This window comes from Festucalex cinctus, chromosome 12, assembly GCF_051991245.1.
Source record: "Festucalex cinctus isolate MCC-2025b chromosome 12, RoL_Fcin_1.0, whole genome shotgun sequence".
Taxonomy (NCBI): Eukaryota; Metazoa; Chordata; class Actinopteri; order Syngnathiformes; family Syngnathidae; genus Festucalex; species Festucalex cinctus.
In genome coordinates this window covers 25,430,275-25,445,811 of record NC_135422.1, presented here as the reverse complement: position 1 = coordinate 25,445,811, position 15,537 = coordinate 25,430,275, and the positions used below count along the sequence as shown (strand labels likewise).

Below are 15,537 nucleotides of genomic sequence, written 5' to 3'. Positions count from 1 at the left end.
CCGACCTCGGATAAGCGGTAGTAAATGGATGGATGGATGGATGGATGAACAAATCTTTTAAACAAATCTATTAAATGAACTGATTCAGTACACTTAAAATAAGCAGTCATGCCCATTAAATACTGGCTTGTTACAATAAACGCAGATCTGAAAACATGTCGGCTGAATTAGTGCATTTCCTCTGACAAACACAAGATGTTATCCACTGCATCTTCCATTCCATCTTCGATCCTCCTGGGCAGTTGAAGTTGACCATAATCATTCTTGACTTGTTGGGGGAACAGCAGCGCTTATCAACACAGATACCACAGTATGTGGGTTTAAACCTCTTGGTACTTGTACAGCCTGAGAGCACAAACTTTTCTCTCTGTTTTGACCGAAACTGAGGTTGGCATGTTTTCCCTTTTGGCACCTAGGAGTGACAATTGAAAGTCATTTTATTTCTATCGATTTAAAGTATACAGTATTAACATGCCAATTTTGGGGGTATTTTTTTGTAACCACCTGAATGCTGTTGAACACATTCTTCTTACATGGGCGGAGTAGACACAGACGCATGTCCTTCCTCATCTCACATTTGTGGTTTTCATTGTTGACACGCACAGAGATGCCCAGTCCACAGGACTTGGAACAGGGGCTCCAGAACGTAGTTTGGATCAAACAGTTCTTTTTCCAGGCCAAAGGAGGATCCCTGTAAGCTTCAGTAATAATTACTTAGATATACACAATAGAAACAGGATATGGAACAGATACAGTATATAATTAGAGCATCTATGAACAACATCAACAACCAAAACTTTTTTTTATCGGAAGCAGGCATATGTGAGAGATAGAGATGGAGATGACAAGGTGATGTGGTAGATTGTAAGCAGTAGGGATGTCACAATAAGGGCAATATCGTGATATCGTGATCTTAAAACTGCCACAATATCGTCGTCGTCATGTTAATAATATTTAAAAGGAACACATCTGTTTAAAAAGTCAGGTTGATTTCCATTTGTGCAGTTCCAGCACCCTCTAGTGGCTAGTTTATTAGTGCAATTTAATTTTCATTAAGGATGTTTTGGCCTTCTATGTTTAAAATCTACGCTAATTGTCAGATGATGGGGAACCGAATTTGCTTGTGAAGCAATCAATGTGTGCTTGCATTAGCAAGTAAGTGCCTCAATATTGTTATTAGAGATTGTAGGTGTCATGTTTGTGTATTATGTCAAGCTGCTGGGTCACATGTTTCCTTCTCCCAGAGCTGCTGGCATTCTTCTGGGTGGGCGAAGTCCCCAGCTGCACACCTGGCAGGCATCACAATTAGCTCAGTATTTTGGTGCCGCAGGAGCTGAAGGACGCCGGCGGATTATTCTTGTCCTTGTTACTACGTGTTCTTCTGAGTTATGACTGCTACTCCCGAGACAACTACTCTGTATGCTTTTTGCCTTTTGTTTGATTCTTAGTAGTGTAACCCTGTGAACAATTAAGGGTTAAAATACAAAAAAGATAAAAAACAGAAAAATAATTAATATCATTAGAATATTATTTCAATCCATAAAAGTATTTTTATTGTGTTATTTTTTTAACACAATCTGCCGTTGACGTTCATTTATACCGGAAGTCCCTCCCCGTAGTCACTTGATTGACAGGCAGAGAGTGAACGTTGGAGAGAGGGAGAGAGAGAGCGCGAGGAACGAGCACGCTGGACGGAGTCACCGCAGCAGAGAAACCGAACGCTCAGAAACAACTTTAACGTGATTAAAACCCATTTATACACAATTAAGTCAACGAAGACAACTGTTGAAGACAAGAGAAGTGATCAGGAACCGGGCGAATCCGCGTTTTTTGATTATTGTTGGCCTCGGTCAGGTCTTTTGAACGGATCAAAAACCTCGTGGAAGATTCTGGGACCATTGATGGCGAGCCACCCAGATTGAACAGTGAGGAATCATCATTCACGGATCTCTACAGTGTGGTAGGACAGTACCAACGAACAGAACTTGACACGAACTTTTGGAAAAGGATGCAAGCGAGAAAACAAGTGATCACAGACTTTTAGACTTGACTTAACGGACTACTTAAGACGACTCTTTATTTTTTAAAGGGCCCAATTTTATTTTATTTTTAATGGTTCATTTTGTCTGTTATTGTTGTAATTGGTGACATACTGTTACTAAAGTGTTTTGTTAAGTTATCTGCTCTGATGTATTCATTTATGGTCACAGCCCACTGCACTTAGCTCCGTAGTCTTACCTAGAATCATTTGCGTTGTTCTGTTAAACTGGTTACATCTTAAAAGTTGGCGAGCCAGCCAGGAGCTTTGTGTATGACTGTTTCCATATCTGAACACTGTTATTACGCCACCTAGTGATTGGTTTTTGAATTGCAAGAAAAAAAATCTATTGATTGAAATCTGATTTCTAAAATTGAAAATTAGTTTTGTGTGTTAGAAGTTAGAAATGGAGATTGTTGAAGCTGAAAACATCAAAGTTCCGAACTCTGTCATAGTTAGTGGATTGTCATATACTCATATAGATGAAGAGGTTTTTGATTTTTTGAAGCAGTATGGGTCAATTAGGAGAGTAATTGAAATTGATAACCCAGAGTCAGAATTCTATAAACAAGCCATCGTTGAGTTTGAATCGGGCGAGGCAGTGCAGTCACTTGAAACCCTCCTACCGATAAATAGACCAAGTTCTGAAGACCCTACAGTCATTCACCATGTGAAAACCTTAGCTAGTGTCTACAGTTGCACAGCTGGCACTGGAATAACTCACACTTTTTTGTCTGAGCTTAAAGACATTGCCAAATTGAGTGGAATGTCATTTGAAGATATCTTGAGGGAGGAGTTGACCAGAATAACGAAAACAATTGGAGAACAAACTTCAGAGAAAGAAGCTGTGACACTTCAAGAACAAACACCTCAGGAAACAACTCTTACCCGACCAGAGCGTGAAAGGTTAGTGACTCCACCACTCACTGCACCAACCCAGCCTAGACCCACTCCAGGTCCGCCTTTTAAAATCTTTCCACCCACTGACCCCAAACCAACCACTGGTCTAACTTCACTGAACTTTGCCGGAACAAACGCAACTTGTTTTGGAAACCAGCCTCACACTGAACCAGTTGCTCCATTCACCCCGCCTGTAGTGAGGGATCACATGAATAACTTGCCCTTGTCCCCTGATCAACTTAGCACACCCGAAGTTCAGCGTGTAGTGGTTGAGCACATTGTAAAAAGCACAGAAATCGCATCCCAGTTGAACTCTATGACAAAATTGAGACCCTTTTCAGGAAAAGTTCCTTGTTCCCAGTATGAGTTGGATTACGATACTTGGAGAACTAGCGTTGAATTCTACTTGAACGATCCCAGTGTTTCAAAATCACATTTGACAAGAAGAATTGTTGACAGCCTCTTACCCCCTGCTGCTCATGTAGTAAAACCTTTAGGTCCCCAAGCTTCTCCAATAGACTACCTGAATTTGCTTGACTCAGCATATGCCACTGTGGAAGATGGTGATGAGTTATTTGCTAAATTCCTCAGTACTCACCAGGACTCAGGAGAGAAACCATCCAGTTACCTCCACAGATTACATTCATCTTTGAGTGCAGTTGTGAAGAAAAAGACTGTGAATTCCAACGATGCAGATAAACAGCTCATAAAACAATTTTGTAGGGGATGTTGGAATAACACATTGATTGCCACCCTCCAACTTGAACAAAGACAAAATAACCCACCTACTTTTGCTGAATTTCTATTGTTGCTGCGAACCGAAGAGGATAAACAAGCCGCCAAGGCCAATCGGATGAAACTGCATCTTGGATTCACAAAGACAAAAGCCCAAGTTCACACCCAAGCTGCATCTGTTGACACCACTGAGAATGAAAACACAACTCAAGATGATAGCATCCCTTCTACCATGAAACAAATTCAGAAGCAAATAGCTGATCTTCAGGCGCAGTTGGCAGCATTTACTATCCCCAAAGTGGAAAAACCTGTGAAACCTAAAACACCAAAAACTCAGAACACCAAGCCAAAAGAAAACCATCCTCTTCCTCAAATGCAGAACTCTACTCAAACCACAAATTCTAGAAGGCCCAGGCCATGGTATTGTTTTAGATGTGGGGAGGACGGCCACATTGTCACGAGCTGCTGCAATCCAGAAAATCCAACCCTTGTTGACATGAAGAGAAAAGAGCTGAAAGAAAAACAAAAGGCTTGGGATGAGAAGAACACTTCAACTAACTCTTCACATTTAAACTAGAAGCGGCTCCTGCAGAGGGGCTATCAGGAACCGAAAACCAGCAAAGCCTCAAAAAGAAATCAAAGACAACGGCAACACTGAAAGGGCAACCAGTTAAACATTCAAGACGAATTCCGAAAGGACTTATTGGACGCAAGTGTACTGCTACTGTTGAAGTTGGAGGGGTGGAGAGTAATTGTCTACTTGATACCGGCTCTCAGGTTACCACAATATCTCAGTCATTCTACGATGATTTCCTTTCAGGCTACTTAATCAAGCCAGTGAGTGACATACTAGAGGTCGAAGGAGCCAATGGTGAACCTGTGCCTTATGCTGGTTATGTGGAAGTGAGCTTGAAGTTTCCAAAAGACTTTATCGCCTCAGAACCAGAAATTGACACACTTGCTTTGATAGTACAGGATACTCGTTCCAACAGCAGTATACCAGTACTAATCGGAACAAACACTCTTGATCCTCTCTATGAAGAGTACTGCGATGACACCACCCACAATTCTACCACATTCTGTGGGTATGCTCAAGTGCTGAAAACTCTCCAGCTACGACATCAGCAACGCACCAGTGGAAGGCTTGGCCTGGTAAAATGCAGAGGCAGCATACCTACTACAATTCCAGCCGGTCAGAAAGTTGTCCTGCAAGGATTTGCAAGTGAAAAAACAGTTGGCAATGAGCAATGGGCACTGCTAGAGTCACCAGCGATGTCATCTTTACCTGGTGGAATCTTCACCGATTGTTGCCTGGTGACCTTACCGACTCAACACCCTTTTAAGGTACCTGTAGTGCTCAGAAATGAAACGGATCATGACATAACATTACCCATCAATTGTGTCATTGCTGAGCTAACAGTAGCTCAAGAAACTATCCAAGATTCTTACCAAGACAAAAGAGCTGCCCAACCATGTGATGAATCCCTTCAGTCAAACAACTTTCAAGCTAAAGCCAGTATATTTAGTCAACAAAACATTGAACCAGACACAAAGTTAAAGTTCAATTTTGGCGATTCCTCACTTCCAGAGGAGTGGAAAACAAGAATAACCAAAAAGTTAAATGACTACTCTGATGTATTCTCTCATCATGATTTTGACTTTGGGCATGCTACAAATGTCAAACATCATATCCGACTCAAGGATGAGACACCATTCAAACAGCGACCACGTCCTATTCATCCACAGGATTTTGAAGCTGTAAGACGCCATCTCCAAACCCTTCTCAATGCTGGAATTATCAGAGAATCAGAGTCACCTTTTTCATCCCCAATTGTGGTCGTCAAAAAGAAAAATGGTGATGTAAGACTGTGCGTGGACTACAGAAAGTTAAACCTCCAGACCATTAAGGATGCATACGCCTTACCAAATCTGGAGGAATCATTTTCTGCACTCAGTGGATCTCAATGGTTCTCTGTCATGGATTTAAAATCTGGATACTACCAGGTCGAGATGGAGGAGAGCGACAAACACAAAACAGCCTTTGTCTGTCCCTTAGGATTTTGGGAGTGGAATCGTATGCCACAGGGAATAACAAATGCACCGTCTACTTTTCAGCGCTTAATGGAAAAGTGCATGGGAGATATACACCTGCGAGAAGTGCTTGTTTTCCTTGATGACTTGATTGTTTTTTCCAAATCCTTGGAGGAACATGAATCCCGACTGATCAATGTTCTGAACCGACTGAGAGAAAACGGTCTCAAGTTATCACCAGAAAAATGTAGTTTTTTCAAGACATCAGTGCGTTACTTGGGACACATTGTCTCAAGGAATGGAGTTGAAACTGATCCAGAGAAGGTTAAAGCACTCAAGACCTGGCCGAGACCTCAGACATTGAAGGAGCTGAAGTCCTTCCTTGGATTTTCCGGTTATTACCGGAGATTCGTACAGGATTATGCAAAGATCGTGAAGCCCTTGACAAACCTGACTGCAGGCTACCCACCGATCCGGAAAGGTAGCAAACCAATTAAATCTGATGGCAAGTACTTTCACCCCAAAGAGCCATTTGCAGAGAGATGGACCCCTACTTGTCAGCAGGCTTTCGAGAACATCATTGAAAAGCTCACATTGTCCCCTGTGTTAGGGTTCGCAGATCCGAAGTTACCTTATGTGCTCCATACAGATGCTAGTACAACGGGACTCGGAGCTGTGTTATACCAGGAGCAGGATGGACGAAGTCGAGTCATTGCCTACGCAAGTAGAGGATTATCACGCAGTGAAGCAAAATATCCAGCACACAAGTTGGAATTTTTAGCCCTAAAATGGGCTATCACCGAAAAATTCCATGACTACTTGTATGGTAACTACTTCAAGGTGGTAACTGATAACAACCCACTGAGGTATATACTCACCTCTGCTAAACTGGATGCTGCCAGTTATAGGTGGTTGTCTTCCCTGTCCACCTTCACATTTGACATTATGTACAGAGCAGGCAAGCAGAACCAAGACGCAGATGGGTTGTCAAGAAGACCTCAGGGTGAATTGATAAATGATGAGCAGTCGCAAGGTGAAAGTCAAAGGATACATGAGTTCACGTCACATCACCTGACTCCTGATGACAGCAAATTCTGTTGTGCTGAAACATTCAAGGCAACATGCCAGAACCACATTGTTGCTAGTGAAGGAGATCTCACCCCTTCTTGCTTAGTAGAGTCTCTTGCTATCCATCCAGATGCTATTCCTGCTGAGTTTGAAGAGGAGGAAAGTCAAGGTCTTCTTACAATTCCCAAGTATACCAATGCAGAACTTGTAAATCTTCAAAGAGCCGACCCAGTTATTAACAGCATCATAAAGATTCTACTGTCCCAAGAGCCTGTACCTGCCAACCTCAAATCACAGTCACCTGAGTTTCAGCTGATGTTCCGGGAGATGAGACGGTTTGAACTGAAAGATAATCTGTTATACAGAAGACGACATTGTGACAATAGACCTGTATGTCAACTTGTTTTGCCACACATATTGAGGCCATCAGTACTTACCAGTCTTCACAATCAAATGGGCCACCTGGGCATGGAGCGTACACTTGAGCTGGCAAGATCAAGGTTCTACTGGCCAAAGATGTCGTCTGATGTTGAGACAAAGATTCGGACCTGTGAAAGGTGTGTGAAGAGAAAAAGTCAACCAGAGAAGGCTGCGCTGTTAGTTAACATCAAAACCAGTAGGCCCCTGGAACTGGTTTGCATGGACTTCCTGTCTTTGGAACCAGACAGCCACAATACCAAAGATATCCTGGTTATTACCGACCACTTCACACGGTATGCTGTAGCTATACCTACGAAAGACCAAAAGGCCAGTACAGTCGCCAAATGTTTGTGGGACCAATTCCTCTCTCATTATGGGTTCCCAGAACGCCTCCATAGCGATCAAGGGCGTGACTTCGAGTCTCAAACCATCAAAGAGCTATGCGTTCTGGCTGGTATCCGTAAGGTGAGGACAAGCCCATATCATCCCAGAGGGAACCCAGTAGAGCGATTTAATCGCACATTGTTGAGCATGCTGGGTACTCTTCAGGAAAAGGAAAAAACAAAGTGGCGGGAACATGTCAAGCCACTAGCTCATGCTTATAATTGCACGAGAAATGACAGCACTGGATTTTCCCCATATGAGTTGATGTTTGGACGTCAGCCAAGATTGCCGATTGACATTGCCTTTGGATTACCAGTCAAAGACAGATCGTCTACCTCACATTCGCAATATGTAAAAAATCTCAAGTCTCATCTGGAAGAAAGCTACCTGTTGGCAGCTGAAAATGCAAAGAAAATAGCCGATAAGAACAAGAAAAGGTTTGATGTACGAGTAAGAGAATCTACTCTTGAAGAAGGAGATAGAGTCCTTGTACGTAACCTTCGTCTTCGGAAAAAGCACAAGCTTGCTGACCGTTGGGAGTCGAAGGTTTACATTGTGCAGAAGAGAGTGGGCGATATACCTGTCTATGTAGTGTGTCCCGAAGGTCAGGAAGGGCCGAGCCGCACATTACATCGTGACCTACTTTTACCTTGTGGGTTCATTTCAGGAGAAGATGTAGAAGCAGAAAGGCCAAAACCCACTCGTAGGCCCAGAACCCGGCAAACTCCTATTCAAACAGTTGAGCAACCACCATTTTCAGATGATGATGATGATGATGATGATGAGTCATCATTCTATCCAAGGAACATTTCTGAGGTGGAGACGAGACTTGTTGGACACTTACCTGCTGAAGTGGAGAACCCTACTGGAGTGGAGTATGACAGCTTACCTGAACCAGCTTCTGTAGGAATCAATCCCAACTATATAGAAAAGAACTCGATGGAACAGCAACCTGGGGAAACATTACCTGTTTTTGAATCGGAAGGAGATCCAGGACAATACAAAAAGGATACAGAAACAATTCACAATCCACTGGATACTGAGTCTGAATCAGTGGAACAACAGTCTGACCAAAGACAAAATTTTCCTGATGCTGAAAGAGAATGCAATATCAAAATACCTGGAAAGGGAGAAAACTCAAAAGCACAGATGGATAAGTCATCGGGTAAGGAGAATGGAATAGAGAAGGAGAAAGAACCCTTGTGTCTTCAAGAGGAACTAATGGAGGGATCACAATTAAAATTTCAAGTGAATAACGCTCCATCAGCTCCAGATGTTGGTCGAGATTCTGTGGTCCAAGGTGAACACAGTGATACTGAGGAATGTAGTGACCATCCTCGGAGGTCCGAGCGATCCCGGAAGCCCCCAGGAAGGTTCACTTACCCCCAACTTGGAAAACCATTGATTACATTTGCCCAGACCATACTTGATGGTTTTAACCAAGCTTTGGTTGGCGCGTTTGAGAGTAATTATTCAGGGAGCAGTAGAACATGAAGGGACTCATGTCACTTCAGGGAGGGAGGATGTAACCCTGTGAACAATTAAGGGTTAAAATACAAAAAAGATAAAAAACAGAAAAATAATTAATATCATTAGAATATTATTTCAATCCATAAAAGTATTTTTATTGTGTTATTTTTTTAACACAATCTGCCGTTGACGTTCATTTATACCGGAAGTCCCTCCCCGTAGTCACTTGATTGACAGGCAGAGAGTGAACGTTGGAGAGAGGGAGAGAGAGAGCGCGAGGAACGAGCACGCTGGACGGAGTCACCGCAGCAGAGAAACCGAACGCTCAGAAACAACTTTAACGTGATTAAAACCCATTTATACACAATTAAGTCAACGAAGACAACTGTTGAAGACAAGAGAAGTGATCAGGAACCGGGCGAATCCGCGTTTTTTGATTATTGTTGGCCTCGGTCAGGTCTTTTGAACGGATCAAAAACCTCGTGGAAGATTCTGGGACCATTGATGGCGAGCCACCCAGATTGAACAGTGAGGAATCATCATTCACGGATCTCTACAGTGTGGTAGGACAGTACCAACGAACAGAACTTGACACGAACTTTTGGAAAAGGATGCAAGCGAGAAAACAAGTGATCACAGACTTTTAGACTTGACTTAACGGACTACTTAAGACGACTCTTTATTTTTTAAAGGGCCCAATTTTATTTTATTTTTAATGGTTCATTTTGTCTGTTATTGTTGTAATTGGTGACATACTGTTACTAAAGTGTTTTGTTAAGTTATCTGCTCTGATGTATTCATTTATGGTCACAGCCCACTGCACTTAGCTCCGTAGTCTTACCTAGAATCATTTGCGTTGTTCTGTTAAACTGGTTACAGTAGCATTTTTGTATTTTTATCCGACGACGTCCTTCAGTTGGGACTCCGCCCAGCTGTTCAGTTTGTTTGGATTTTTGTTGTACTTTTTTGCTAGATAGTTGATATCGCCTTTGATGCTCCTTTTGTTCCATTTTGGTTGTACTTTGTAAAGCATTTTTCCCTCACGTTCTCATCGTGCTCCTTTTGTTATTAATTCATTGTTGCTACTCACCTGCTCAGTCTTCGTCTGCTTTGGGGTCCAGTTAATGACTTGCACCCACAACAAAAGGTGTTTTATATGCATTGCTGTTACGCACAAAAGCACAATATTGTACTTTGTTTTTTGTTTTAAAGTATAAGCTCTCTTTTTTATTTTATTTTACAATATTGTGATCTCTTTTAAATATCGCCAACGCCCCCCACAATACCATGATAATTATCGTATCGTGACCTTCATATTGTGATAATATCGTATCGTGATGTTTGGATATTGTTACATCCCTAGTAAGCAGCTTGGCCAGAATGATTGACCTTTCTGTTGGATACTCATATGAAAAGCGATGTCATGTTTTTGTTGTCAGCTTATCAATGTATATATATATATATATATATATATATATATATATATATATATATATATATATATATATATATATATATATATATATATATTGCAAAAAAAAAAAAAACAACTTCAAATATCACAAAAAAGTTCTTGCGCTCATGAGGTGCTTTTTGAGATGTGTCGAAAGTGTAATAGGAGTGTTAATAGGAGTGTAATAGGAGGGGGGGAGATGGGAGACTTTGGGGATGGGAACTACATTTCCCATCGCGAGATGCTGTGACTATCGCGTGACCGGTAGCGAGACTGGGAAAATCTAACATGGCGGCGCTCTGCTGCTAAAATAGAATTAGCTTTATATTTCTAATTAAACCCGAATTTAATGATTAGATAAATTCGATTTTTTTCTTTTCTAAGAAAGATCGGAAATATTATCCAGTGTGGACGACCTCGAACGTTTTATTGACGATTATTTTTATAGCTGCGCGATGGATGAGCCGGCGGCTAGTCGGGATAATCCTTCGAAAAAAAAAAGGAAAAATGACTCGTCAACAGACACGGACGATTTAGCAACCGCCGACGTATCGGTGAGTATGCTGGATTCCATAAATAAAAAACTTGACGTCCTCTGTCTTATCCGCGAGGACGTCAAAGAATTAAAGGCAAGTTTGGAATTCGTTAGCCAACAGGTAAGCGATCTCCAATGCGATAACTCCGAGCTACGCTCCTCTCTCGTCGCTGTCACAGCCGAGTTGGAGACGATTAAAAAGGAAAATAAAATGCTAAAGGAAACGGTCTTAGATGTTCAATCCCGTAGTATGCGGGAAAATCTAATATTCTCAGGTATATCCGAAAATTCTCCAGATAATCCAGAGGGTGAGATAAAAAAATTCATGACATCATCGCTAAAGATCCCACAGGAGACGGTAAATAATATCTCTTTTCACCGTGTACACCGGCTCGGAGCTCGTAAGGGCAATAAGCCCCGTCCTATTATTGCTAAGTTCGAACATTTTAAACATAAAGAATTGGTAAAAAGTAAAGGACGGGAGCTCAAAGGGACATCTTTCGGGATGAATGATCAATTCCCAAGAGAGATAAACGAGCGGCGAAAAGTACTGTTTCCTATAATGAAACAAAATAGACAGGAGGGTAAACGGACTTCGATGGTCGTTGATAAATTATATATCGACGGCCAGCTATTCCGAAACCCAACCTCGACCCCTTGGCTGTTCTAACTGACAATTGGTAGAGACGAGCATTGTGTGATTATTTGACGTATGTATATGTATATGTATGTGTATGTATATGTGTATATATGTATATATATGTATATGTATATGTATGTATATGTATGGATAATGGGTTACGAAATAGAATATGAATTTATATTATGCATAGGCTATATAGTAATAATAATAATAATAATAATAATATAAAAATATATTCTTAAAATAAATTAATAATAATAATAATAATCTCGCTTAGGTCACCATTTACTGGTGTATTGTTATGTTGAATCCCCCACAGATTTCCTTCACACTCACTTCCCCCCACGTTTCTTCACTATTATACTTATCTACTTGCTATCTCTCTCTTTATATAAATTATATAAATTGCCTAATTACTCTTTTGCTATCCTACAATATGTTAATATTAATAAGCAGCTTATATAGATGTATACATAAGACTGAGTCTATATTGCTTGTATGCAGAAATTAGTTCTGGTCTCCTGGAATGTGTGTGGCGCTCGCTCCCAGGCAAAAAGAATAAAAATTTTAGACCATCTCTCAAAATTTAAGGCAGATATTTGTCTCCTACAAGAAACCCACTTACAAAAATCAGAAGAAAAATTATTTATAGATAAAAATTTTAGTCAAGTTTACTCTGCCTCCTATAATAGTAGACAAAGAGGTGTCTCTATACTTATACATAAGAATTTATAGGTCGCTTGCACATCGTAATGCATCATGGGAGTTTTTCCTTCGGGCGCCATATTGGGTGTCCGCCGGTTCACAAGGTACACTCGCGAGTTACACGGTAGAGCTTATCAACCTGATGTAATTTTCGCAGTATTTTCACGATTTACCGAAAGATCAAAAACAACGATACAGGCAGAAGGTGTCTCTGTGTGGCGGGATTGATCCTAATTACGTCCTGACCAAGGGTGATTTTTTTTTTGACGGAGAAAGCTTGCTGGCCAAATGTGACATCTCTGGACATCTTTCCCTACCTCGTGTTGACAACATGCTCCATAACACGCCAACAAATCCCTGGAGGCTTACAATTATTTTGTAAGCGGGTGGATACAGAGTGTAAACTTTAACATCGCATCAGAAGAAACGGTTGCTGTAAGTAAACCACATGGTGTTGGTAATTCTGCACACAAAAATGCTGATTTGTTCTCAGGCTTCCTGTTATCATTGTGTTTACATGCACAGCTAGGTTTACCTGATGTGGTTTTTCTAACAATTTTATAACAGGCAAATATGGCAGAGCGTATAAGAATAAAAAGTAACTATGCAAGCCTCCCCGTGGCTTAATTAAATTTAATGCTACCCTTTCACTAGTTACATGTTACTTAATCAACTTATTCTAAATGGTTAAGGTTAACCACTCTCAGAGGACGTATTTTTAGTTTCAGTTTCCAGTACAATAAAACGTGTTCATGGTAACTACTGAGCATACTGACAGCTTTTCTTATGATCTCACGGTTAAGGAGGCTGTCACAACACCCAATTTCTGTCTGGTGCCAGATGGCAACAATTCCCATCACTTGTCACGACAACACCAATAGTATTACCAGGTATGTATGGCTTTACTTTTTGTAGTTTCTTATTTAATTCTATGTTTCATATTTTCATTACAATGTTTGTAATATTTTCAGATTCAGGCACAGATGAGTTTAACTGGACGGACTTCTGCGACTTTGTGGTGTGGACAAAGTGTGATTGAGCGAGTCCACCCAGATCGCTCGTTTTGGCCAGTTGGAAAAGCCAGAGTTTTTTTCCCCCAAAATCCCCTCCTTACCTGAACTGCTCGGGAGAGCATTTACTAGATCAGCAGTGGACTTCCAGTGTTCCTGCTCAGCCGCTGTCACCTACCACTTGCTCATGTACTTCAAAGATGCGGAATAAAGTAGTTTTTTGTGCTGCAGCAGATTGTAAAATCAAATGATATCACTTGAAGTGTGCCAATCTAGACTGCCAAAAGGACAGTGGTTTTGTGACAAGTGTGAAACAAGGATTATTGGGAAAACTGTAACACAGTACTGGTACTTGTCTTACATTAAACAAATTTAAAAGAGAGCAACTTTTTCCTCTGTACATAGCATAATGAAAGTCATTGCGTACCCCATCAACATTACATCATACCGTCATCTCAGGATGGTAGGCACCTGTGCTAAAATAAACTACATTAATTAACAGTTCAATTTTTAACCCTGAAATTACTACATCTAATCATTATTCACTTCATTTTTTGTGCTTTTAGAAATAATAGAGATTTATGCCATTACTTTAAGAGGGACCATATTGCACATTGAGTCAAATCCTGTCATTTGTATTATGTATAGCTTTGTAAACAAACCCAACAATAGAATTTGTATAAACGCTGCCTTTATTAGCGCCAAACAAACAGTCGCATGTTGTCCTCCTCCAATGCTTTGATGCTCGCCTTCGTTTCCATCATGTCATTGGCAATCAAGTCGGTGTGGCATGAGATCCCTAAAGACATAAAAAAAAAAAAAAAAAGATCACAAAAAAATACGGTACCAGTAATAGGTTTAATATAGTAAAGTAGTATAGTTTTTTTGTCAGTGTAAAAGAAATGTACACATTTTGTTGCATTTTTTAATGTATGAACATTGCTACAGGCAAATACTTATTTCTATAAACACTTCCAAATGTCTCTAAAATATAAGGTGCGTGTACACACACAAACAAACACATACATTCACTCATGCATACAATATATCATGTAATGAATTCTGAGTGGCATACCAGAGTCAATGATGTCAGCAGTACTTGAGGGTACAGGTTACCGGAGCCATCTGGCTGCATAACTGCAACAATCTCTGCCACTTCGAGTCGTCTTTTCTTTGCTTGTCTCTCCTGTGCACGTTCATATCTTGGCACCGACTGGGCTGAGACATAGATGTTGTCACTTGGGACCCAACTTTAATGTTGGAGCCCAGTCGGGATGATTGGACAGAAAAACGGGCGCAGGGCGACCTGTTAAAATAAACAAATATATAAACAAATAAAATATGGAAAGACTGGTTATTTTACCGCAGTAGGGTGGCCGTGAATAAGTTCTTTAGCATGATGTGTAGGCTACCGGGGGTCTGTTTTCTTGCATCACCCCCGGGGGTCTGTTTTCTTGCATCAGCCCCTTCTGTCTCTTTTTTTTCCAAGTTTACATTTTGCCACCAAAAAACATGTTATCGGCATTAAAAGCCCAAGACTAATCAATCCAATTTCAGCAGTAAACACTTTGCACTGGCACTACTTGGGTGAAAATGTTCGATGTTAGCTTTCGGCTAACGTCCGCTAGCCAGCTTGTACTACCGAACTTGCTTGCTCATGAATCCAAAACATAAGCAACTTGCCCATATATGGGCGGTCGAAACGTTATTAATCCTCATGCATTAAATAAAGGTAAACAAGCTTACCGCTCACAAAGTGATCGCTGCACACACGAGCCCAAAGTAACGACTTCCCTCCGGAGTCCGCACTCCTCTGTCTCCAGGCCCTGGTTCCTAATTATTTTCGGAATTCGGAAAAAAGACCGACCATTTTCCCCCTTGGCTTTGTTCGAACAGCCAACGATGCAGCAACAATGTACCATTTTAAACGCAGAAAACAAACGTGATAGATACGTGTTAGACCGAATCGCTACGTAAATGGAGGCCACCCAGCATGGCGACTACGAGAAATCCGAGGCGGAAGTGACGACATGTGCAAGCGACCTATTCTTTACTCTAAATAATATAGTAACAGATTTAGAGGGCCGATATATTATTATCCAGGTAACTATATTTAATAAAGTATATACAATTGGTAATTTATAT

The 15,537-nt window shown here is 40.9% G+C and overlaps 1 protein-coding gene and 2 long non-coding RNA genes across 3 annotated transcripts in view; 1 reads left to right on the top strand and 2 right to left on the bottom strand.

Moving 5' to 3' along the window:
• The window catches only part of ccn6 (cellular communication network factor 6), a 58,735-nt gene continuing 43,198 nt past the window's right edge, over positions 1–15,537 (bottom strand). The window contains exons 4-5 of the mRNA XM_077538415.1: positions 505–698; positions 1–412 (exon numbers count right to left, since the gene is read on the bottom strand). Of these exons, the coding sequence (XP_077394541.1) occupies positions 131–412; positions 505–698 (476 nt within the window). The 3' untranslated portion in view covers positions 1–130. The remainder of the gene's footprint in view (positions 413–504; positions 699–15,537) is intronic.
• Positions 13,024–13,774, top strand: LOC144031353 (uncharacterized). The gene is made up of 2 exons (XR_013287508.1): positions 13,024–13,272; positions 13,354–13,774. It is a non-coding gene; the product is annotated as an uncharacterized LOC144031353 (long non-coding RNA).
• LOC144031352 (uncharacterized) lies at positions 14,067–15,409 on the bottom strand. The gene is made up of 3 exons (XR_013287507.1): positions 15,139–15,409; positions 14,468–14,698; positions 14,067–14,191 (listed from the first exon to the last, which is right to left on the bottom strand). It is a non-coding gene; the product is annotated as an uncharacterized LOC144031352 (long non-coding RNA).